Source organism: Microtus ochrogaster, unplaced genomic scaffold, assembly GCF_000317375.1.
Source record: "Microtus ochrogaster isolate Prairie Vole_2 unplaced genomic scaffold, MicOch1.0 UNK124, whole genome shotgun sequence".
Classification (NCBI taxonomy): domain Eukaryota; kingdom Metazoa; phylum Chordata; class Mammalia; order Rodentia; family Cricetidae; genus Microtus; species Microtus ochrogaster.
In genome coordinates, this window is record NW_004949222.1 from 747096 (window position 1) to 772957 (window position 25862).

Genomic DNA, 25862 nt, shown 5'->3' on the forward strand with positions numbered 1-25862 from the left:
ATATTCTAAGTTTGGCACATATGCTGGCTATAGGCATCCTGTTTCCCCAAGCAGGCGGGATGTTCTCATGAGAGCAGGCCAGCTGCGGGTTCTGGAGGGGTGTTCAGAGGGTCTTTCAAAATCATACATTAGACCATACACAATAATAGTGGAAGACTCCAACACTCCACTCTCACCACTGGACATATCAGTCAGACAAAAAATGAACAGAGAAATAAGAGAACTAACAGCTCTTACAATTCAAATGGATTTAGACATCTATAGAATATTCCATCCAAACAGAAAAGAATAGACCTTCTTCTCAGTACCTCATGGAACCTTCTCAAAAATTGACCACATACTCGGTAACAAAACAAACCTCAACAAATAAAAAAAAATTGGAATAACCCAATGTACCTGCTTTAAAACTAGAAGTAAACAGCAATACTAATTCCAGAAAACCCACAAACACATGGAAATTAAACAATGCTCACCTGAATCATCAATGGGTCAAGGAAGAAATAAAGGGGGAGATTAAAGATTTCTAAAATTCAATGAAAATGACCACACAACATACCCAAATTTATGGAACACAATGAAATCAGGGTTTAGAGGCAAGTTCATAGCACTAAACGCCTACATAAAGAAGCTGAAAAAAACCCCACACTAGTGAATTAACTGAACATTTGAAAACTTTGAAACAAAAAGAAGCAAACTCACCTAAGAGAACTAGACAGCAGCAAATAATCAAATTGAGAGCTAAAATCAACAAAATAAAAACAAAGAAAACAATACAAAGAATCAACGAGACAAAGAGTTGGTTCTTTGAGAAAATCAACAAAATAAACAAACCTTTATCCAAACTAATCAAAGGCAGAGAGAGAATATCCAAATTAACAAAATCAGAAGTGAAAAGCAGGACATAACAACAGACACGGAGGAAATACAGAGGATCATCAGGTCATATTTTGAAAACCTGTCCTTCACAAAATTGAAAACTTAAAAAAAATGGACAAGTTTCTGATTAAATATCACTTACCAAAATTAAATCAAGACCAGATAAGCAAATTAAACAGACCTATAACTGCTGAAGAAATAGAAATAGTCATCAAAAGTCTTCCAACGATAAAAAGCCCAGAACAGATGGTTTCAGCTCAGAATTCGACAAGACTTTCAAAGAAGAACTAATACCAATACTCCTCAAATTATTCCACACAATAGAAACAGAGGGAACATTACCAAACTTTTTTTTTTTTTTTTACCAAACTCTTTTTATGAGGCTACAATTACCGTGATACCCAAACCACAGAAAGACATTACTAAGAAAGAGAATTACAGACCAATCTCACTTATGAACATTGATGCAAAAATACTAAATAAAATACTGGCAAATTGAATCCAAGAACACATCAGAACCATCATCCACCATGATCAAGTCAGCTTTATCCCACAGATGCAGGGATGGTTCAACCTATGAAAATCTGTCAACGTAATCCACCATATAAACAAGCTGAAAAATAAAAACCACATGATCATCTCATTAGATGCTGAAAAAGCTTTTGACAAAATACAACATTCCTTCATGATAAAGGTCTCAGAGAGAGCAGAGATACAAGGAACATACCTAAACATAATTAAGGCAATATACAGCAAGCCAACACCCAACATCAAACTAAATGGAGAGAAACTCCCAGCGATTCCACTGAAATCAGGAACAAGACAACGTTGTCCACTCTCTCCATATCTATTCAATATAGTTCTTGAGGTCCTAGCTAGAGCAATAAGACACCAAAACAAGATCAAGGGTACACAAATCAGAAAAGAAGAAGTCAAACACTCACTGTTTGATGATGATATGATAGTTTATATAAGTTATCCCAAAAATTTCACCAAGGAACTTCTACAACTCATAAACTCTTTCAGTAATGTAGCAGGATACAAGACTAACTCAAATAAATCAGTAGCCCTCCTGTACACAGATGATAAAAGAGCTGGGGAAGAAATCAGAGAAACAACACCCTTCACAATAGCCACAAATAGTATAAAATATCTCAGAGTAACTCTAACCAAATAGGTAGAATACTTGTATGCCAAGAACTTTAAGTCTTTGAAGAAAGAAATTGAAGAAGACACCAGAAAGTGGGAAGATCTCCCATGCTCTAGGGTAGGCAGAATTAACATAGTAAAAACGGCAATCTGATCAAAAGCAATCTACAGAGTCAACACAATGCCCATCAAAATCCCAGCAAAATTTTTCACAGACCTTGAAAGAATAGTAGTCAACTTCATATGGAAAAGCAAAAAACCCAGGATACCCAAAACAATCCTGGGCAATAAAAGAACTTCTGGAGGCAGCACAATCCCTGACTTCAAACTCTACTACAGAGCTACAGTACTGAAAACAGCCTGGTATTGGCATAAGAACAGACAGGAGAATCAATGGAACTGAATAGAAGACCTGGATTTTAATCCACACACCTTTCAACACCTATTTTTTGACAAAGAAGCAAAAAATATCCAATGGAAAAAAGAAAGTATATTCAACAAATGGTGCTGGCATAACTGGATATCAACATGTAGGAAAATAAAAGTAGACCCATATCTATCACTATGCACAAAACTCAAGTCTAAATGGATCAAAGACCTCAACATAAAGCCAGCCACACTGAACCTTATAGAAAAGAAAGTGGGAAGTACACTTCATTGGCACAGGAGACCACTTCCTAAATATAACCCCAGCAGCACAGACACTGAAACAATGAATAAATGGGACCTCCTAAAACCTGACAAGCTTCTATAAAGCAAAGGACACAGTCAACAAGACAAAATGACAGCCTACAGAATGGGAAAAGATCATCACCACATCAGATAGAGGTCTGAGCTCCAAAATATACAAAGAACTCAAGAAATTGGACACCAAAAGAACACATAATCAAACTAAAAAAAAAAAAATGGAGCACAGACATAAACAGAAAACTCTCAACAGAGGAATCTAAAATGGCTGAAAGACACTTAAGGAAATGTTCAACATCCTTAGTCAGCAGAGAAATGCAAATCAAAACAACTCTGAGATTCCATCTTACACCTTTAAGAATGGCCAAGATCAAAACCACTGATGACAACTTATGCTGAAGACGTTGTGGGGAAAAGGAAACACTTCTGAATTTCTGGTGTGAATACAAGCTGGTACAGCTGCTTTGGATGTCAGTGTTGCGATTTCTCAGAAAATTAGGAAACAAATTTCCTCAAGACCCAGTAATACCACTTTTGGGTATATATCCAAAGGATGCTCAATCGTGCCACAAGGATATGTGCTCAACTATGATCATAGCAGCTTTGCTTGTCATAGAACCTGGAAACAGCCTAAATGCCCCTCCATCGAAGAATGGATAAGGAAAATGTGGTACATTTACACAATGGATTACTATACAGCAGAAAAAATAACAACATCTTGAATATTGCAGGAAAATGGAATGAGCTAGAAAACATTATTTTTAGTGAGGTAACCCAGATACAGAAAGATAATTATCACATGTACTTACTCATATGTTGTTTTTAAACATAAAGCAAAGAAAGCCAGCCTATAAACCACAATTTCAGAGAACTTAGACAACAATGCAGACACTAAGAGAGACTTACATAGATCTAATCTACATGGGAAGTAGAAAGTAGAAAAAGACAAGATCTCCTGAGTAAATTGGGAGCATGGGGACCTTGGGGGAGGATTAAAGCAGGGAGGGGAGAGACGCAGGGAGGGGAGCAGAGAAAAATGTAGAGCTCAATAAATATCAATAAAAAATGTATAAAAGAAAAAAAAGCATTTTGCAGGGGAATGGGTTTATTTAGCTCACACATCCATACCAATGTTCAGCACTGAAGGAAGTCCGAATAAGAAATCAAATAGAGCAGTATCCTGGATGCTAGCGCTAATATGGTGGCCATGGTGAGGTCCTTGCTTCCCATGGATTGCTGAACATGCAATATTGTAGAACTTGGGCCACCATCCTGGGCATGGGACCACCCACTACAAACTGCCCTCTCCCAGTGATCATTAATCGCCAAAATGCCTTACAGTTGGATCTCGTGGAAGCAGTTCTTCAACTCAGATGCATTCCTCTCTGAAGATTTTATCTTGTGTCAACTTGATCATATGAAGCCAGCCAGTAAAAGCAGTCTACAAGAAATTTTAGGAGAAATATAAAAAACCAAGACAACTAAATAATGTATTCCATGAGCAAAAATTCTGCAAAGGTTAGATAAATATTCACAGGGGGAATGGTAGCTAAGAGAGTTAGCTAAACACTTAGCAGGTTTTCTTCTTAGTAGTGATTAATACATAGATAATATAAAATCCTGAGTAGTGTAAATTCAAGATGTCCAACCCATGCAATATAAAAATGGAATAACTGAAAAATTGTAGGGATTTCATTATACAAAATGACAAATACACCATATATCTATATTTAACTATATACACACACATATATGTCTGTATTTTAATTTTTTTAAAAATTTATTTTTATTTTTGTATACCCATGTTTGGCTTCCCTGCATGTATTTGCATACCACGAGTGTCCGGTGCCAAGAGAAAATTGGGTTCTCCATACTGAGTTAAGGACAACTGAGTGTTATAATGCAGGAGCTGGGAAGAGTAACTAATGCTTAAGACATTTCTAGAATGACTGAAAAATGAGTTCTAAAGGACTCATGATCCTTAGTCATGAAATTATAAAGTTAAAAGCAAAGTACAGTGATTGCTGGCATGGTCAGAATGGCTAATATTAAGGTACAACACATTTAGGCATGGTGGGAATGCCTTCAATCCCACCACTCCAGAGGCAGAAGCACATGAATTTCATTGATTCCAGGGTGGTGTGCTCTATGTAGTCGGTTCCAGGTCAGCTAAATAATCATAGTGAGGCCATCTCAAAAATACATTTAAAAATAAAATGTATAGTAACATATGTAGGTAAGGGGATGGAATATTGGGATCTTCTTTCACTCCTGATGGGCAAGTCACTGGAGTTCATTGTTTGTCAAGGTTAATGTCAGAATCTTACCCTCCACAGTTAAACTGAGTTCTCACTCAGCTCCTAAAGTCCTCTCACACGCAGACTTGCATACGCAGGGTTGACTGATACGTTATTTATCAACATCTGGGAATGGAAACAGCCCAGATTCAAATGAACAGATTCAGGGTTAAAAAATTACAAACAGGAATCTAGGATTAAAATAGTGAAAATGGCACTGAGTCAATGACTAAGGATAAAGTAACATCCTCCATGTTTTCTTAATTGGACAAATTCAATATTTCTTTTTTGTCAGTGTGCTTGTGGTTATAGTCTACAACTCAACGTAGAGGGACCTGAGGTAGGAACAAGGTCTCTCAATAGGAGTAGGAATGAATGAAATAATGATTGTTGGAAGACTGGCAAAGGCAGCATTAAGAACGGAAGGTGGTTCCCATTTGTCCTTTAGAATGAATTTACAGGAGAGAGGACACGGAAAGAAGCTTGGGCCTTGAGGCAGAAGAGCACCACTGTGTTCTTCACATGGCTGACGGTTATCAATGGCATCTCTAGCTCACAGCTTAGGAAAGGGACAGCTTCACTATTGATAATGTTCAGGGGAACACTGTTAGTGATCTGGAAAAATATAGAAAATATAGAACACTGTCTTTTATGTGAACATGCAATCACAATCTCTGATCAGTCAGATCCTGAGGAAATGGTTGAGGGTCTCTCAAATGTGCCATCTTTGCACATATGTGCCAGTTCTTCTAGTTGTTAGAAAAGAGCTATCTAAATTTGATCAAATTTCATTTCATTCTAGCTACAAGATCCGGGCATGTATTTAGCATTTGTTTCATGCTCTCTTGGCAAACAGACATATCATGTCCGTCTTTGAAATATCACATTTTTCTTAATGCAGTCAACTTGTTGTCAATCAGGTTAGAACATTTCCCATCATTATCCAAGTAGACCAAGAACTTGTACTCTGAGGTAAGGCATACCCTTCTGAGATCCAAGTGTTTAAGTAGGAGGGTCAAGCATAAGTATGACATCTGTGAACCTCTAACCCTGAACTGAGCTGCTGCTTCCTTTTCAGACTGGAACAGAATTGACAAGGTCTGAAACTGCCTCTAGGCACTCAGCGCATTGGAGGGGATGTGAAGAATTACACAAAAGGAAATTATACAGGAATGATCTCTGTTCCTTGACAAGAATACAGATGTGGAGGAGAAAATAGCAATGATGTGGTAGTGTTTGTGGCCTATCTGGCCTTTTGGGTACAGTGCTTGTAGCTGAGTTATTTTAATGTTTGCAGCTCAGCTGGTAGGGAGCTTTTGACTCAGTGAGAGAGTGTCTGTGTCTCCGTCGACAGAGTGTTTCAGCTCAATGCTTACAGTGCTTATAGCCACTGGATATATTGCCTGTAGCTCACTGAGGTGTCAATCCTTACTTTCCCCCCTCTTTTTAATCTTCAGGGTCTCTGACTTCCTATTTCTGTGAGGAAAACTGAGACTAAGAACAGGGTGGGAGGAAAGGGTGTATTTGCCTTGCATGTCCTGGCACTGCTCCTCAACTCACTGCTTGAAGCTGAGTTACTGCAGTGCTTGTAGCTCAGCACGGGGCAACAACCTTAAAGAATCCCCATTCCAGCTAGGAAAAAAGTACTACAGCAAATAACCAAGGTTCAAAGTAGACTTCAGATACTATAAAGACGCAAAAGCGCAGAATCCACTCTGTCACAGCCATGATAGAGTACAGCTGTCCTTCCTTCCTTCTTCAGCCCTTTCATCCATTTTGCTGTGTTCAGAGACTGAGGTTTCTCCTCGTTCCATCCTCTGTGTGGGTGTGCACGCGCGCGCATGTACATGGGTCTATTGTACACAGCCATCCATAAACCAAGATGGAATGTCAATTCTGTGTTTTTTCCCTCTTTTTCAACGTCAGGGTCACTGTCTTAGTTAGGCTTACTGTTACTGTGAGGAAATGTGTGACTAAGAAGAACCTGAAAGGTTTGCATGCCCTATCAGTGCTCATCAATGAAGCACACCATGACAGGGACTCAATTCAAACAGGAATGTGACCTAGAGACAGGGGCTGATCCAGAGGGTATAGAGTAGTGGTCCTCAACATGTGAGTTGCTAATTTTTGGGGTGGTGTTGAATGACCTCTTCAGAGGGCTAACATATCAGATGTCATACGTATCAGATATTTACAATATAATTAATACAGTAGCAAAATTAAAGTTTGAAGTAACACGATAATAATTTTTGGGTTAGGGATAACCCTAATATCAGGAACTATATAATAGGGTTGCAGAATTAGGAAGGTTGAGAACCACAGCCATAGAGGAATGAGGATGACTGGCTTGCTGAGGCTGTGTTCTTGTAAAACCCAGGACCACCATCCCAGGGACGGTGCCTCCCACAATGAAGCAGGCACCCGCATCAGTCGCTAATTAAGAAAATGCCCTTCAGGTTTGCCTAGAGAACAATCTTAAGGAGGCATTTCTTTAACTGAAGTTCTGTCTTCTCAGATGACTTTAGATCATGTCAAACCGATGAAAAAATATCTGTCCTAATAATTATTGCCTTGTTCCCTGTTGCAAAGGCTGAAGTTGACTGTGGCTGAAGGAATTTGTGCATGGAGTAAGACTGCTTGTTGCAGAATATTATTTTAATTATGTAAAAAACGTATTACATTTGTTTATACTGCCTATGTTGATTTTGTAAAAATGTGTTTTATTTGATTACGCTGTATTTGTTGAACTTTGTAAATATGTGTTGCTGTTTCATTTTACCTACCTAAGTCACCTAACTGGCCTAATAAAACCTGAGCAGTCAATAGCAAGGCAGTAGGTAGGTAAAGGGGCATGCAGAGAGAAAAAGTCAAAGGAGGGGTAAGAGAGCAAGGAGAAAGAGAGGGAGACACATGGGCCAAAAGCCAGGTAGTCACCAGAGAGACCGACATGAAGACATCAGAAAAGAAAGAAAGGGAAGAAGTCTCAAGGCAAAACTGGATGAAGAGAAACAGGATAATTTACATTACAGGAGCAAGTGAGATGGCATAAGCAGGAGAGCATTCTTAACTAATAATACGTCTCTGTGTCATGATTTGGGAACTGGTTGGTGACTCAAAGGAACCCTGTTACAGTATGTGCAACGGTGGGTGGCACACACCTTTAATCCCAGCACATAGGAGGTACTCTCTGAGTTCAAGGTCAGCCTGGTCTACAAGAGTTGGTTCCATGAAAAGCTAGAGCTGTTAACAGAGAAAACCTGTCTTCAAAAACCATTTAAAAAAAAAGAACCCCTGTTACTGCTGCCACAGCTTTCAAGGATGGATTTAACCAGAGTCTAGAGCAGGCAAGGTGGAGGGATGTCAGGAACACGGAGAGCCTCTGCTCGGCCAGATCTTCAAGTATTTAGTCACCCTGCCAGGGGCTGGAAACGTCTCTTCTGTTGTACAGTGTTGAGACTGGGGCCCAGAAAAAGCCTTGTACTATATCTAAATCTACCTTCTTTTTTGAAGGAAGCTATTTCTTTCCTGAGTCTTTTCTCTTAAATTTCAAAATCTTTGGCTATGTTTTCGCCTCACAGTGGTTTCTATGTGGGTAACTAGAGGATAGGAGACACTCCTGTCTGTTCAAAACGGTCAAGAACACCAAGACTGTGGAATAACAGTAAAACTGGGTAGAAGTTTGTGGTAGAGGGCTTCTCTAGTGTGTATGACCCCTGGGTTCTGTCTGTAGCCCTACAAGAAGGAAAACATTAGCATAGTGACAAGTCTGTAATTTTCAACTCCACACATAACATACGTGGAACCTTGTATGCAATACTTTGGTTTTAGATTTAAAAATTGTCATTTGTAGCTTTTATTTTTACTGAGACAGGGTCTCACTATGTAGCTTTGACAGTCCTGGACCTCCCTACGTAGAAGAGACTGCCATAAAATTCACTGAGATGCATCTGCCTGTGCTTCTCCAATGAATATACCACCATATCAAGCTAAGAATTTTTTTTAAAAAATTGCATTGAAACTGTTTAAATGTGTGTGGCTATGAGTGCATGTGAGTCCAAGTGCCCAGGGAGCAGAATCCCTATTGACTGAGGTGCAGCCAGTTGACAGTGCTGAGGAAGTTGAAAGCTAAACCTGGGTGTTCTGCAGGAACAGTGCTCACACAATCAGAGACATCTCTCCAGCCATGTCTACTGTTCTTAGGTGTGTAACCAGCAAAGTGTATGGGTTTTTGTATAATGCACAAACATCGACACAGAAGAATTCTATCCCAATATTATAGACTTGGGATGTGACTCAGTCGTTAAGACTGCTTACCTGTCACTCTTCATGAAGTCCAGAGTTTGTTCCAGGGCGCCTCATATGTCAAGTAGGGTATTACAAACCTGTAGTTCCATCAGTTGAGGGGTGAAGATAGGAAAATCAGAATTTCAAGGTCATTCTTGCCTACATAGATATAATGCACTTAACAGGAACCAACACTGAATGCCTGTCTATCAGCAATCCCAAAGGTAACCAGGCCAAGACACAGACTATGAGGGCCAGGCTGAACTGAGCCATGTCCTGTTCCTTACAGCCTGATGAAGATAGCTGCTGACTGCAAAGCTCAATGGTTTCCAGGCTTATATTTTCCCCCTGCTGTTGCTATGCAATGTTGGAGAGTGCTACTATCTGTTTTTGTCTTTTAGCCCAATACCTATCTGGTTTATCATCTTCATGTCCCTCTCTCTTTGCCTACTCTAATACCTTGCTTGCTTTTGCATGCACTTAGGGGCCTAGGGCCTAGGGCCCTGAAGGAATTTCCTGATATCACATAGGATTTAATGAAGTGACGACCATGTGAGAGTCCTAAGTCTTGAGGGGAAGCTGTAAGTGGGGGTAGAATGCCTAGGCTTGGAAGTTGTTGGGGGCCAGGGGAAATAAAGGCTTCCCGGAGAGTTTACACTGTGTTATTGCAAAGGATAAAGGTAGAGTGGATGACAGTCCCATGACACAGTCCACAAACAAGCAGCTGGCAGCTCGAAGTTAGGAGGCTGCGAAAGAATGCCTGCCTTGGCTTTCCTAATGTCGCCCTGCTTTCCTTCTGTCAGGCCTCCTTTTTCTTTATAGGCCTGTCTCTGGGGAGCTCTACAGTAGTGAGACCATATGGGAACAGAAGGGCTGCGCTGTCTGCCTCCTTCCAGCAATGAGCAGGAGCCCAGAGGATTATTCTTCTAGCTGACTTCTATCTTCTTCTGGACTCAGATGTCCAGGCTCCAGCGAGGCAGCCTCTACAGAGGGTCTTGGGATTGAAGGGTCAGAATGGCAAGGGGGCACGATCTGTTACTCATACCTGTGACTGATCTGAGCACAAGGGGCTCCTGGGCTGAGAGAGATATGTCCATCTACCTACCACAAGGGTCAGACGAAGGCTTCAGTGCTGATGGCTGTATCATGCAATTTGATGATGTTCTCTCTCCCTCCTTTCTCCTATTGCTTCTCTCCATGTCCTAATTCCCTGTTATTTTACTGCCTTTTTATTTTGACATAAACTAAGTTCCTTCAAAGTCCCTCTGAAAAAATAATCTTTCATGTTGAGCAGTGGTGGCACATGCCTTTATCCCAGCATTCAGGAAGCAGGCGGATCTCTGTGAATTCGAGGCCAGCCTGGTCTAGTAGAGCTAGTTCCAGGACAGGCCCTAAAGCTACAGAGAAACCCTGTCTCGAAAAACAAAAAAAATCAAATCAAATCACTCTTTGCTCTGTCCAGTTCCCCGTGTCTTCCCATGGCCTACTCTCCTGGACAGGACAGAAGGATGGCTCCCTGGGTCTAGGTTTAAACACGACCCTGTGCTGGGACTGGGGATAAGGGATGAAGGGTGAAGGGACGCTGGTCACTGGAGCTTGTGGCTCTGGAACTCCATGTCCTACTCACCAGTGGCCTCTGACCCGCTGAAGCCCCTTAGGCTGCATTGCTAAATCAAGCTACCAAGGTCTATTCTCTCACTTGTCCACCTCCTCCTCCTGAGGTGGACCACCAAATTCCAGCCACCAAAGTATTAGATTCCCACCATCAAAGGCACCTTGGAAACTTTCTTTCACCTGATTAACATGCCCAGTTAAAATACACCACCACAACCTAGCCCATTCTAATAGGAACCTCCCTCTTTTCTCTCCTGCAAGGGCATTCATTTCCTGTTGCTCTTCACCCTGAGTCAGAAAGCCGCCTCTTTCACTTTGGTTCCCTGCTTAGGAAAGGATCTCTCTGTGTAAACAAAGGTTTGGGTCCAGGAAGAAGCCCCTGCTGTGCAGGAGTTGGGGTCTACTTCCTGGAGAAGGGAGACTTTTGGTTCATAGAGGGGATGCAGGACCCCTGTTACGGTAAAAATAAAACGGCACCGTTCCCTCAGTGGTTGCCGTAGACAGTGGGCCAGGAGGAGCAGCAAGTGCCAGTCAGGGAGCTGCAAATGCTATGGTAAAAATAAAACAGCTCTGCTGTTCTCCGAGGGGCCCGCGGGTAGGAGGAGCAGAAGTCTCAGGCAGGGAGCCTCGTGACGGTGAGAGACAGATGTTTAGAGTGAGTTTGGATATTTATTTTGTAGGTTATGAAAGTGAAGGGGAAAGGGGCAGAGGGGAGAAGGGGGAAGAGGTACAGAGAGAGAAGTGGGGAGAAGAGGGGGGAGGGGAGGAGAGGAGACAGGCAGCAGCAACCCGGAACTCAGGTTGGAAGTGGGAGGAAGAGCTGCTTGGGAGGGAGTGGGTGGGGCTTGTCTCTTAAAGGGGCAGAACAGTCCATTACATCCCCTGCTAGGGCCACAGAGGAGAGACACACCCAGGCTGTGGCCCAGATCTAAAAAGGCCATTTTTCTTTTTCTTCTTACTTTTCTTTGAGACATGATATATTTGAGGATGATCTTAAATTTTCCTCATGCTTTTACCTCTGAAGTGCCAGTTCCCTGGGCATGTACCACCATGTCCTAGGACCAGTGATCGAAGCCAGTGCTCTAAGCAAGCTACATAAGCACTCTGCTAACTAAGCTATAACCCAGCCTGTCTTTCTTATTTCACAACACTGGAAATGGAGGCAACTTAGGGTCTTTCCTTTGTCTTCACTGTCATATTCCCTTCCCCAGCAAACACTGTCGTCGGCAAGCAGGGTGAGCTCTACTAAACTCGCCAGCACCACCCCACATCCCTGGGCTGACAAAAGCTAAAGTCTGGGTTCTCCCTTACCTTTGCACCAGACCGAGCCTGCTGTAGGGCGAGAGTGACCCTTCCTTCTCAGGCAGACAAAGACGACTGACTTCCTGGCTCAGCAGACCACGTTCCCGGACTACCCGCCCCCTCCAGTCCATTTGACCACGGCTCTCTCACGTCATAGGGGTGGGCAGATGTGATTGGTTAGCTGGATGTCACTCCTCTCATGCTAAGGAATCCCAGGGCGGGGCTGAAGTTGTGAGTCCTGGTGTTCTGAAAAATCACCCCCAACCGGCTTCCTTTCTGTGTACCCTAGAGGCCCTGCCCTGGTTGCCTGCCCCTGTCTGCTCCAGGCTGTTTCTTTCCAAGATCCTATCTGTTGTCCCAAAGGCTCCAGTGACTTGTGGGTGGGGAGACATGCTCAGAAAGTCTTCAGCTGCTCATATCGGCCAGAAGTCTCCTTGTGGTGACTAGATCAGGAGACCCCAAGACATAGCTTGTCATGTCAAGGTGGCTCTTGCCCCTTTTTGGAGCCGCATACACAGCTCAAAGCCATGTTTACCTCCCCATTCGAAAGGCAGCTGCTGGATCAGAAGATTCTTCTCATTGACCCTCTGTTCCAGGCGTGATACACCGCAGCCCGGCATGGATGGCACCTCCACCTTCTCCTGGATGACTTTCCCAAGGGGCTTGGTTTAGGAAAAGGGTCCAGGCACTGCCAGTGATGATGGAAGTCAGTGTGCTTTCCCTCTGGAACTTTCCTCTGTAGCCAGTGGAGGAGGAGGAGAAATGGGGAAGAGGCAGGAACAGCAAGATTCATAGTTTTCTCCTCTCTCAAAAGCTCAGATTATTCTGGAAGCTTCTGGTTGACACAGCAGTGACTAGATGCTGGGTGGTGGGTATGGGTATAGCAGGGCTTCCTCCCCTTGCTGCTCCCTCCCATGCATGCTGTGCAGTGACTAGGCTTAGGACAGGTTGAGCAAGTGTTTTCCTTGAGTTTGGGGCCTATGTAGGTATTAACAGTGAGCTTTTGTCCCATCCGCTCCTGTCAGCTCCCGTCGGCTCTTTGTCCTGACGTAATTGCTCCTGAGCACCTCCACTCCTGTGCCCTGCTACATGGCACTGCCCAGTTGTTTCATCAGCTAAATCCCATGGGGAACAGCACAAGGAAATGGCTGCTATTTCTCTTAGTTTTCTATTTCATTGACAAAATAACTTGGCAAAAGATCTAGTTAAGAAATTGCCCGTCTCTGTGTGCATGTGTTCTCGGTGGTACTTAATGTAGGAAATTATAAATCTGTATTTTTCCAAGATATATCAGCAGCTGGTAAATTTCTGTCCACCTAGCTGAACTCAAACATACAGTTCAGAAAGTCTGACCTTCCATTATCTGAAGAACCATCTTCTGACTATTTCCCACTCTTGATTTCCTTTCTCACTGGAATTTCAAGGTCTTCTTGAAATAGCATTTCTCATCTCTTGGGACTAGAAGCAGTTTGAACTATGCCTCTGAATAAGTAATTTAATTGAAACAGGTAAACCCTTGGATTTCACAATGTGCAGCCATTTTGTCCCATTATAATACCTGAATTGTTTGTTCATATATGCCAAAGGAAGAGGTGGAGAACTTTGCCTTTCAGACACAAATCACACAGCCCACATACCTTTCAATCACACTTTCTATTCAAACGAGGAAAGTTTAGCACAGGTTTGATCACTATCTCTTCAGAAGGGAGTGTTCTGCTGTATTCTGAAGTGGGAGAAGTGATGTGTGCTGTGACCCTTAACGGGAGTGGCTGAGGGACAGTGCAGTTGTTGATCCCAAACATCGGTCACAAGATTGAAAGGGAAGGGCCTGCCTGTTGGGCTAATACAATAATGTGTCTGAGAGCCCAAAAGAACCTTCTAAGTTAGACAACTCTAAGGAGCTGAAAAATGGCCTAATCTCCATTCCCCTGGAATTCATCCTGTCCTTGCTAGACAGAGACCTGGACATGACCAAGGCTGACCTGAAATAAAACACAATAGCCACTGCAGCTTCTGGCACAGACACGCTGATGGAGGCTGTCAAGGTGCCTGGCCTTTCCCCATAGCATTCTGAGTTCATTGGTGCTTTTGGCTTCTTAAATTTTCAAAAGTTATTTGACTGGTGCCTGTACTAAGACTTAGAGTGAGTACATGCGGAGGGTAGAGAAGAACTTCAACAATTATGTTCTGGAGTTTGAAACCTGGGTTGTAATGTTTGCTGAGCAAGAGCTTTTCCTTGGGCAGAGGAATCTTGCTGGCTCTCTCAACTTTGAGAATTCTCCCACTGGCTGTTGGAAGCATCTATGTGATTGCACAATTGGTTTTGGATTTGATTCTGCTTTCTGGTAGCAGAGAAAGTAGTTACAAACACAGGGTACCAAGATGAGCAGCATGCCTTGGCATCCTCTGCTGGTGGCCCCTTTCTGGTTCATGCACACAACAGTGAGCTGTCTGTGCTCATTTGGGGTGGTTGGTGGAAAATGCTGAGTAAGTCAAGTCTTCAACACTGTATTTTAAATGTTTAGGTGAAGTTTAAATTCCATGTCTTCATACTTTATTATGTATTATCTTTTTATAGGTGAGCTCATTGAATCCAATTCTTCACCTCATATGGATTCTCATGCCCCTACGTTCTACCTGGGGTTCACTCCTTTTTATACGCCCCATGGTCTTGTTTTACTTTTATCTTCCTTCTTGTCTACAATGTCCTTCCCTTTGTGTAGCCCTGCTTGTCACAGAAATTTAGATTCCTACTTCATCCTTGTCCCTTTTAAGTCTCTGTTCAAAGGTTCCTGACATTGAGGCCTTCCCTGAATTCCCTAAGAAAAATTTACCCCCCAACCTGCCACATTTTAGCCTTTCTCCCTTTAAAAATTGATCAGGGGACTCACTTCCCTTAAATACACATGTAGTTCACTTTGTATATTTTTTCCTGCCTCATTCTTCCTTGGTTTTTCCTCAAATGTAAGCTCCACTCCTAGGATAAAGAGTGGGATAATGATCTAGAAGGGGGGTTCAGATAGTTACGGCTGGATTTATTATGTGTAGTGCAATACATCAATTTTTACACAGCAGAGACTGCATAAATTCTGAAACTATTCATTTACCCAATCATGTAGAAAGAATTTATAGATTGCCTATGCACTTAGAAGAAGAGACAGCAAGACACTTCCTTCCCTAGGACATGGGCCCTGTCTTTGCCCCTCAGAACCTGGAGCTACTTAAAAATTTCATTTCTTAAGTGGGAGGTCTAGGTGGTGAGGGGGCTCTTTGCCTGGCACTGACTGCTCCTCTAACAGGCAGCATGCACAAGCCGGTTTCTGACAAGGAGCTTCATGCAAGGCTGTGTCACCACGTTGATTCTGTAGTATTCAGCTGCCCCCCTTCAGCACCAAATCCCAAACTGATCTATCTGGTCCAGATCAATAGCAAAGTGTGTAGGCTCAGAGGGACACAGAACCACTGCACCAGTAATCATCTTCCGATCCTCCCAGCTTCTCTGAATGTAGCATGAAGGCCACTCCAGTCTTCTGTGAAGTTGCTCCCAAGCCCTTTCCCATATTCTTAGGTTCCCAACTCTGGAATCAGAGAGAACAAAACAAAGCTCTTCTCTTAATATTGCTTCCACTAAAGAGATTTGTATTGTCCTCAAGAGCTGATCTCTGGGGTTACGTTAGAGGAAGAAAGACAGAGGAGACAGGGAAGCGCACCTGACTCCTCCATCTTTTTTTTATTGAAAAAATTTCCGCCTCCCCCCAGCCTCCCATTTCCCCCCCTCCCCCCACTCCTCTCTCCCTTCCCCCACCCCTCTCAGTTATCCTCCTGGATATTGGAAATAGACAAGACTACTCCATCTTTTAAGACTCAATTAAGCTGTTGTGTTTCATGTTAAGACTTCCCTGCATGTACCACAAAGACAATAACACCTTCTGCCCCAAAGCTGGAACGAGTCCTCCATACAACAATTTGCCAGCATGCTATCAAACTAGGAGCTGACAATTCTGTTCAGCACAGTCTTGGGGCAACTCAGGCGCAGGGACTTCAACGTACTCATTGTATCGCAGCTGCTGACTCTGCATCTGGCTGATGGCTTCCTATGGCTTCTGATTCGGCTGTTGTGGATGGCAGCCCAGGAATAAACAGGTGTCTAACCATAGCCTTCTCTCTTTACTTACATGGCAAAAATTCTTCTAAATGTACAGGACTCTCTGAGGCAAGAAACCCAGGTGGAATAAAGCAATGCTGATGCAATACAAATTACTGCCAGGTGTCACGCCTTGAGGAGGAGAAGGCTAGTGTCATGGCTTAGAGCAGAGCATTTATGCTGGAATCGTGGAATTAGAATGAATACATCAACCTCTGACTGCTTACCCTAAAAACAAGTATAGTAAGAAGAAGTTTGGACTAGAATATGATGGGTTGGCACAGGAAGCCAGGATTCTGGACGTGGCAGCTCGATGCTCCCATGGCTGGCACAGTGATAACAGGGGAAGAAGGGCCCTTCCTGTAAACTTATCCACAGCCTTCCACCTTCTACCCCCAGGGCCTGCTGGGCAATCTCTAACTCAAATCTAAACTGAAAACTGCTTGAGAGTTACAGAGCAAGTTTCCAGGACTGAGTTACCCACCAAATAGGGGGGACAGGACAAGTGAGTTTTTGACATTCTTCCAGCAACTCCAAGGGAGGGCAGAGAGTAAGGAGACAGCATGACATAATGGACTGCTGCCCTTCCCCAGAGTCTCTGCCTGTACAGGTCTCATGGTGCCTGGTTAGAAACTGTCTCCTAGATACAGCTTCAAGGGGGAAATTTCTATAGTGCAGACATGGAGCACAGGGTGAAAGAGTTGTGACTTAGTAGCAACCAGGCTGTTGTGATGAGAAGTGTGTTCACTTCACGTAAGAAAAACAAAAGCCAGCCTTAATGGACTAAACCTGAACAGCTGCCTTGGAAAACCCTGGTTGAAAGACCTATCTTGACTTATGGAAAATTACTGAGGAGGGGGCAAGCTTTTGCTGTAGGCAAGCGGTAAATGGAGGGAGGCAGGAACCACTTCTACATCCCTTCAAGCCGTGGCCTGATCTCTGGCTTACATTCCTGCCACAGCCTCCCTCTCTCCCTCAGTCTCCCATCCTTTCCCCACTTCCTTTCCCCACTTCCACACTTCTCAGTCCACCCAGCACCAAATGAGGAAAGAGCCCTGCTGGGGTGTCCCGAGCCTTCTCTAAAGAGACCTGTTCGAGGCTGGAACTCAGGCTATAGATGGAGGAATATGTGGGTAGCATGCACGGAGCTCCCGAAGCTTTGAGCTTTTGGACGGATGGTTTTTGAATGAGGCACAAACTATGAAAGGTTACTATGGTTTCTTTTCTCTCACTCACAAGACAGAGACTCTTTGTCAATACCAAACAGAGACTCCCCATTTCAAGAAACCAGGTTAGGACAGGTAATCCCTAAATTCCCGCGTCCCTCACCTTAGACTCCAACTGTCCTGATTCTGTCTGTCATCTACAAAGTCCAGTTGCTTCCTCTGTTAATATGTTCTACCTAAGGCCAGGTGTTCTTCTGGTGACTCAATCGTACACAACCAACTGCCTCTCTGTCTAGCTGTCCCTCAGTCCCTTTGGTCCTATGGTAGAAAATGAAGAGAGAGGATCATGAGGATTAATTTGGGGAATTCAGGAGGTGCAGGGTTTTGGGGAGTCTGAAAACGGGCACCACTTCACTTTTCTTAATAGAGAGGGAAGAAAACCGGGGCAGGCAAGTGCCTACCCTGTTTGCTGGTGGTTCCTCTGGCTACCCTTCTGTTAGAGCCAATTACAAGCAGCCACTCTAGGAGAACCCATAACCAAAGCTTCCTGGGCTCAAATGGAAACCTGTCATCTGGGGTCCTCTTACTCCTTGGATAGGGTGATTCCAAGTCAGGTACTGAGATCTCATAAATAGGGACAATCCTTCCCTCAATAGGAAAATGCTGATGGGCATGTCAGAGGCAACTGACGCCAGGGAATCTGCCAACCAGGAAACAAAACCTTGATGAGTGAATCTCTAGTAGGCAAGTCCCCAAGAGCCTTGGTCCTAGAATGTTTCTTGCTACTGCTTTTCTTTGCATGTTTGCTGCTGATACTTTTCTCTGGTGTATGGCATGATGTGAACATACGCTGGGAAGTCCGCGCTGCGCCTAATGCAGTATGATCATCTCTTGGGTCTATCCTGTTGAGTCTAGGAGCAAAACAATGATGCAGGACAGACCACCAAAAACTATTAAACCAGGAGCAAACTTTGTTCCAGAAAAAGAAAAAAAAAATCACTTATCAGCTGTGGCTATGACCACAGCCATAGATTGGGATTCTGAAACTGCAGCAATAGTGTCTGGTTTTGAGCCTCTTCTTATAGCAAAGTCAAGCATCAGGTATGGGACAAAGAGCTTTTACCACCTTGAGGTCAGGCTTAAATGTACATTACATTTTAAATTTTACAACCTTTGGTTATAGAACTTTAGAATGTTTACTTAGAATGTTTGCCAAGGATTGTGGCTGAATGGCCACTTTTCACTGTCTCTGAAAGAATGCAAGGCAGAGCGTAGAGTCACATGGGGGAGAGTTAAAAATGAAGGGAATACAAGAAGGGATCCCATAGAGGCAACAATTACAAGCTAACCTTTGTCTGCAGCACCTGCCTAGCTGGGATGCTGGGAGGCAGGAGACAATCTTTAAACATTTACCTCTGTACACACTGGCTTCCAGGATGTCTGTGCTTAAGGCAGAAAGTGTTTGTTAAAGGTTAACCATGGCTAACCTTCTCTGCTTTCATACAACCCAGAGCTGTAAAAGAAAAAGGCCAACACATAAAGGCAGACCTATCAGAATTATACCTGACTTCTCAATGGAAACAATGAAAGCCAGAAAGTCTTGGTCAAGCATTCTGCGGACATTAAGAGACCATGGATACTAGCCCAGACTACTGTACCTAGCAAAACTTTCAGCACCAGATTTAATACCCAGCCTTACTCAAAGTACTAAAAGGAAAACTCCAACTCAAGGACAATAGCCACATCTACAACACAGAGAATAGATGATCTCACAGCAGCAAATCCCAAAGAAGGGAAACACACACAAAATAATATCACCGACAACAGAAACTAAAATAAAAGGAACTAGCAATCACTAATATCCCTTAATAGAAATGGACTCAACTCACCTATAAAGAGACACAGGCTAACAGATTGGATATGAAAGCAGAATCCATCCATCTGCTTTATACAAGAAACACACCTCAAACTCAAAGACAGATATCACTTCAGAGTAAAGGGTTGGAAAAAAATTCCAATCAAATGGAACTGGGAAACAAGCTGCAATATCTATCCTAATATCTAACAAAATAGATGTCAAACTAAAATCAACCAAAAGAGACAAAGAAGGACATTTCATATTTGTCACAGAAAAAATCCATCAAGAGGAAATCTCAATACTTAACATCTATGCCCAAAATACAAGGGCACCTTCATGTGTAAAAGAAACACTTTTAAAGCTTCAATCACACATTAAACCCCTTACACTTAATAGTGGGAGACTTCAACACCCCACTCTCACCACTGGACACGTCTGACAGACAGAAACTTAAAAAAGAAATAAGGGAACTTGCAGATGGTATGAGTCAAATGGACTCAACAAACGTCTACAGAACATTCCATCCAAGCAAAAAAATATGCCTTCTTCTTAGCACATAATGGAACCTTCTCAAAACTGACCACATACTAGGTAACAAAGCAAACTTCAACAGTTAAAAAAAATAGAATAATCCCATGTATCTTATCAGATCAATTTGGCTTAAAATTAAAATTCAACAACAACATTAATTTCAGAAAGCTCACAAACACATGGAAATTAAAAAATGATCACCTGAATCACCAATGGGTGATTCCTTATGAGATTACATTTCAAGATACATAACAAAGTGGATTCTTTCTTTGACACCTCAATATGCAGTCTGTCAGCAAAATATCTGGCTAAGAAAATACCCTGGTGGCTCATACTCTCTTAACTTATAAAAAGTTACATAAATGTAAATCTGTGTAAATTCTTAGGAATTTTAATCAGGAAGGCAAATGAAAAGTGTATTTTTAACCTGTATTCATTATAATTATTCAATTCAAAAATAGAATGTAACTACATTGTAATTCTTATATGTTCTGAAAGATTTTGTTGGGTGTATAAACTGTAAAGGAAAAATAAAGTCAGAAAAAGAATGAAGATAGTACAGAAGAAAGAACCCATCAAGTGTGTGTGTGTCTTTTCTCCTTCCCCTCAGATAAAGATGTCTTAGTATGCCGACTCCATGGATCCCCGTTAGTGATACACTGCTGGGAAGATGGTCCTCAGGGCAGCAGTACAAGAAACTCAAAACTGAATTATTGGAAAATTTCTCTTGCCACAGGTGAGTCATTGGCACATTTTGAAAATTCTGTCTAGGGATCCAAGTGTAGGCCCACTCTCAAAAGAGAGTTGATTTCTGGTCTTTTGGGTTGAACTTTTCAAAAGGTTAAAAGTAGCCTGTAAGTTAGCAATTTATCCATTTATAAGTGCACAGGCATTGTGTGTTCCTTAATCTAGTTAACTATAATTCTGCACTTTTTCCCAAGATGCATTAGTAGGAGTTGAGGTTCTGAGCCTCCTAGCTGAGTTCTGTCATACAATGCAGCCTTCCATTGGTGGTACAGCCATTGTTGAAATGTTTTCCACTCTTGATTTCCCTTCTCACTGACTTTCAACGTCTTTTAAAAATGTACATTTTCATCTCTTAGGACTTAAACAGTGTTATCTATGTCTCTGAATAAGGCCACCTGATTGAAAGAAGTTAACTTTAATATTTTACAATGTGCAACAATTATGTTTCATGTTAATACATCATCCTTTTATTCCTAGATGTACATTTTCATCTCTTAGGACTTAAAGCAGTGATATCTTTGTTTTAATTGAAAGATGTTAACTTTAATATTTTACAATGTCCAGAAATTAAGTTTCATGTTAATACATTATTTTTTTATCCATAGAGGCCAGAGGAGAGAGCTTTGAACTTCAGGTAGAAATCACTCAGTTCATATGCCTCTTCATCAGTACTTGCTGCTCCAACAATAAAAGTTCCCTACAGGAGTTAATCTCTAATGCTTCAGAAGGGAGGATTCTTTTGAATTTTAAAAATTTCATAGAAGTGGGAGAATTGGTGCACATTAGGACACTTGGTGGGAGTGATTGAATAGAAAAATCCAGCTGTTCGTGCCACACATTAGGACGTTTGGTGGGAGTGATTGAATAGAAAAATCCAGCTGTTCGTGCCACACATTAGGATGCTTGGTGGGAGTGATTGAATAGAATAATCCAGCTGTTGGTGCCACACATCTGCCCCAGATGTGAAGAAGAAGGGACATTTGGAGAAATGGAATGATATGACTGTGTATATGTTTATCTAGGCCTTGGGAAAGATTCACTATGTGAGTCCAAGAAAATATCTTAAGTTAGACGACAGTAGAAGCCTCATCTCCAACCCTCAGGGTTATAAGCTAGTCTTGCTTGATGCACACATTTAAATGATTAACTGTTGGGTCCTTCACAGTTCATGCAGACCACGGTGAGCTAGCTGTGTGCCTTGTGCTGGGTAGAATTTGCTGAGTAAGTCAGAAGTCTTGAGCAGTGTATTTTAAAGTGGTCTAATCGTAGTTTTAATTCCATGTCTTCATACGATATTATGATTCATCTTTATATAGGTGACACTTTGACTGTGTAACCGATCTGATCCCTCACCTCAGAAAATCAGACAGGGTTGGCAGTGGTGGTACACACCTTTAATCCCAGCACTCGGGAGGGAGAGGCAGGCAGAACTCTGTGAATTCAAGGAGGGCCTGGCCTACTGAGCTAGTTCCAGGACAGCCAGGACTACACAGAGAAACCCCATCAGGACAAACAAACAAGACGGGGGGAGTGTCAAGGTAGTCGTGAAGAAGCAAGTCATGGGCTGTCCCATCACTCTATGTGAATATGGGTTTGGCAGTCTGAGCAGGCTGTTCTGTTGGCTCCTGGCCTCTGGCTTGGCTGGTGCTGAGTTTTTCACAACTCATTATTACATTTAGTGATTTAATCAGAGGATGAAGGAAAGAGAAAGATGAGTAAAGATGAGAAAGAGGAAGAGAAAAATATTAGAAAGGAGGACAAGAAGGGAGAAGCAGCCTAAGATTGACGATGTGGGTGCAGATGAGGAGGACAGCAGTGGCAAAGACAAGACAAAGAAAACCAAGAAGATTAAGCAGGTATAGCACAGCCAAGGCTAAACCATATGAGACTCGGTATCAAAGAAAGAGTTTTGATTGTCCTGTCTCCAATAGGCTTACACCTTCACCAAGCTGCTCTATCACAATCATCTATGGAGAAATAGGCAACATTGAAAAAATAATGAGGCCCAAACACTTCAAGACAACAGTATAACAGTTACCTGATGTCCAAAAAGCAAGAAGAGATTAATATTCCTCACCCAATGTGGAGCCCCTACAACAGAAGTCTTAGGTTGACAACAATGACAAAATTATCGAGGACCTGGTGCTGCTGCTGTTGAAACTGCTCTGGTTTCTGTTTTTCTTTTCCATTAGGATCTTGAGACTCACTGGAACCATTACTCAAGAAGTCTTGAGTGGCAAACCTACCTGGTTACATTATCTGTGGATCTCTTCTATTCTGCCCTCCTTCCTTACGGCAGGAAAATCCCCTTTCCACAGTACTGCAGCCTCACAAACAGTGGATGAGATACTGTTGACACACCAGTCAATCTGCAAATCCACGGCTGTGCATCCACTAAGTATGTGCTCATCTACCAGGGAACCTGCCCGGATCAGAAAGTGCACTATACTGTGCTCCTGAGTTTCCATAGCCAGCTGCAGAACAGAATAGGGATGCCAGTTATGACATTCAAGAAGCAGTATACTGACTCTTTACTTTGGAAATGGAGCTTAAACAGATTTGACACTCTCGGCAGAGATGCGACTTGACCAGAAGGAGTCAGGAGGTGGGCAAGGTGGCATGCTGGCTTCATTATGAAACAGTGGTATATGAGTGTTTGCGTCTCCTGCAATGTGGTGACTCGAAGACAGAAAAGGACTAAGGTGGATTAGTAGGGACAATTGTTTGCCACGTGGTGACTACTTTCTTCAAGGACCACAGTGTCCTCCAGCCTCAAGGGACCCCTGCTAATTCCATGCCTCTAATAACAAGATTTTAAAATATAACTCCCCAGGCTGGGCGGTGGTGGCCCACGCCTGTAATCCCAGCACTCGGGAGGCAGAGGCAGGCGGATCTCTGTGAGTTCGAGGCCAGCCTGGTCTACAGAGCTAGTCCCAGGACAGGCTCCAAAGCTACAGAGAAACCCTGTCTCGAGAAAAGCAGCTCTCTGCATTTCCAGTCATGCTGTTGAAATGGTTAGTTTCAGGGCAAGGCTGCGGAGTGGCAGCCTGAAACAGCAACACACTGTCAGTGTGCATGTTCACCCCTTCCAGTTGTAAACTGTACCTGTTTTTAGCCCCAGCTAGACTTCTCGTATAAGCTGTCTGTGGAACTTCCCAGCCCTAGACCCTACACAGGAATCCCTCCTCTCTATATGCCCCAGAACTCAAGTTTTCTTTTGTAAAACCATCTGGTCTGCGATGTCTTTCCTTTCTCTAATCCTGCTGGAAATAGAGATTTAGATCCCAACTTCATCCTTTGTCTCCTTCAAGTCTCTGTTGTTCACAGGTTCTTGATAGGCCTTTCCTGAATTCCCTAGGAAAAAAATCACCCCAACCTGCCACATCCCAGGCTACTTACTCCCTCTGCTCTTCTATCACGGTTCCTACTTCAATTAGTAGGAATGTCCAAGAGCGATAATGAGTTCAGACTGGAGGAATAGCAATTTAAAGAAAGGGTAGGACAATTTACTCTCTGGGTCGTGGGGCCCTGTCCTCGCCTTCAGACTCTAGAACTACTCAAATTTTTTTCAGGCAGTAGGTGGGAGATCTAGAAGATAAGATGTCCCTGTGCCTGACACTGGCTACTCTAGCAGGCTGCATGCAGAAGCCAGCTTCTGACAATAGGATACTTGCAAGGCTATGTCATAGTGTTGATACTGTGGTAGCCAGCTGTAATCCTTTAGCACCAAAGCTCAAACTGCACTTGGCAGGTCTAGATGAACAGCTAAATGGAGCAATGTTTGTAGGCTGCAACTGGAGGAAAAGATTTTCACCAACTCTACATTTAACAAAAGGCTGATATCTAAAATATATAAAGAACTAAAGAAACTAGACATCATCAAAACAAATAATCCAATACCTAATCCGGTCATCACCAGAGCAGGTGCCTCCAACAGCTGATGGGAATGAAGGAGAGACCCACATTCAAGCATTAGACAGAGGGAGATTCCATGTTGAAGGTTTTCATTGGTTCACTACAGGCATAGCTCAGTAAACTCTGTGGAAAAGGGAAGGTGAAACTGTGGGAACCAAAAGGCCAAGAACATTAAGAGATTACAGCTGGTAGAGTCTGTTACGGTTTTCTGTCTCAGAGCCCGCTGCCTGCTGCCACATGGCCCACTACCACCATTTGGGACCTACAGCATTTCTGCTGCCTACTGCTGCAGGGGATCTTGCAGCATTTTTAAAAAAAAAATATAAAAGAGTGAGTTAAGCAAGGTTCGTGGGGGCTCACAGACACTGAACCCTCAATCATGGGGACTGCAAGGTCTTTTGTTTATAGGTTATGCTTGATTGCTTTGTCTTGTTTCCATTTTTATTGCTTTTGGACCCTTTTCCTTCTACTTGGTTTTCTCAGCCTGCCTTGATGTCGGGGTTTATGCTTGGTCTTATTTTATCTTATGCCATATTCGTTGATGTCGCTGGGTAACCTACTCTTTTTTGGGAGACATGGTGTGGAGTGGATCTGGGTGAAAAGGGAGTTGGGTAAGATACTCTTAAGAGTGAACAAGGGGAAGCCACAGTCAGGATGGATGAGAGAATAATTTTTAAAAGAATATATTATTTAAAGTTTTTCAGAATAAATGAGCTAGAAAGGTCCATTTAGGCTCTGTATTGAGAACTGCTGGGAATGCTAGGTAGCAAGAATGAAGGACATCAGGTCACATTTTGTCACCCTTTTTACTCAGACTGGAACCCCAACTCACAAAACAATAATCAAACATGATTTGAATATCTGTGAAAATACCCTCACAGACCCACTAGTGAGGTGTCTTCTCAGCAATTCTAAGTCCATAAAGTATAGCACCAGGATTTTCCATCACACAGTTAACACGAACACTTGAATTTTACATAATTGTTTCAATTGCTCCTTGAAATATCATATTAATTTCATAAAGCAAAGTGATAGCCTCAGATAAGTGTATCTATGAATCTATGAATCCTCCTTGAAAATTAAACTTTCTCTTTACAGAAAATGAAACCATCACAGAACACCACAACTGGACACATGCAGAAATCAAAAGGTCACTTTTAGCTGTAATGGGTTCAAGAGAGTATATGCATAAAGAGTTGTGATGGATGGCGATAGAGACAGAGACCCACACTGGAGCACTGGACTGAGCTCTCAAGGTCCCAATGAGGAGCAGAAGGAGGGAGAACATGAGC

At 42.6% G+C, this 25862-nt stretch overlaps 1 protein-coding gene across 1 annotated transcript in view; it reads right to left on the reverse strand.

Moving 5' to 3' along the window:
• The window catches only part of LOC101983873 (zinc finger protein 420-like), a 115025-nt gene that overhangs the window by 76876 nt on the left and 12287 nt on the right, over positions 1-25862 (reverse strand). Inside the window, exon 3 of the mRNA XM_005371735.3 lies at positions 22950-23129. Within this exon, the coding sequence (XP_005371792.3) occupies positions 22950-23129 (180 nt within the window). The remainder of the gene's footprint in view (positions 1-22949; positions 23130-25862) is intronic.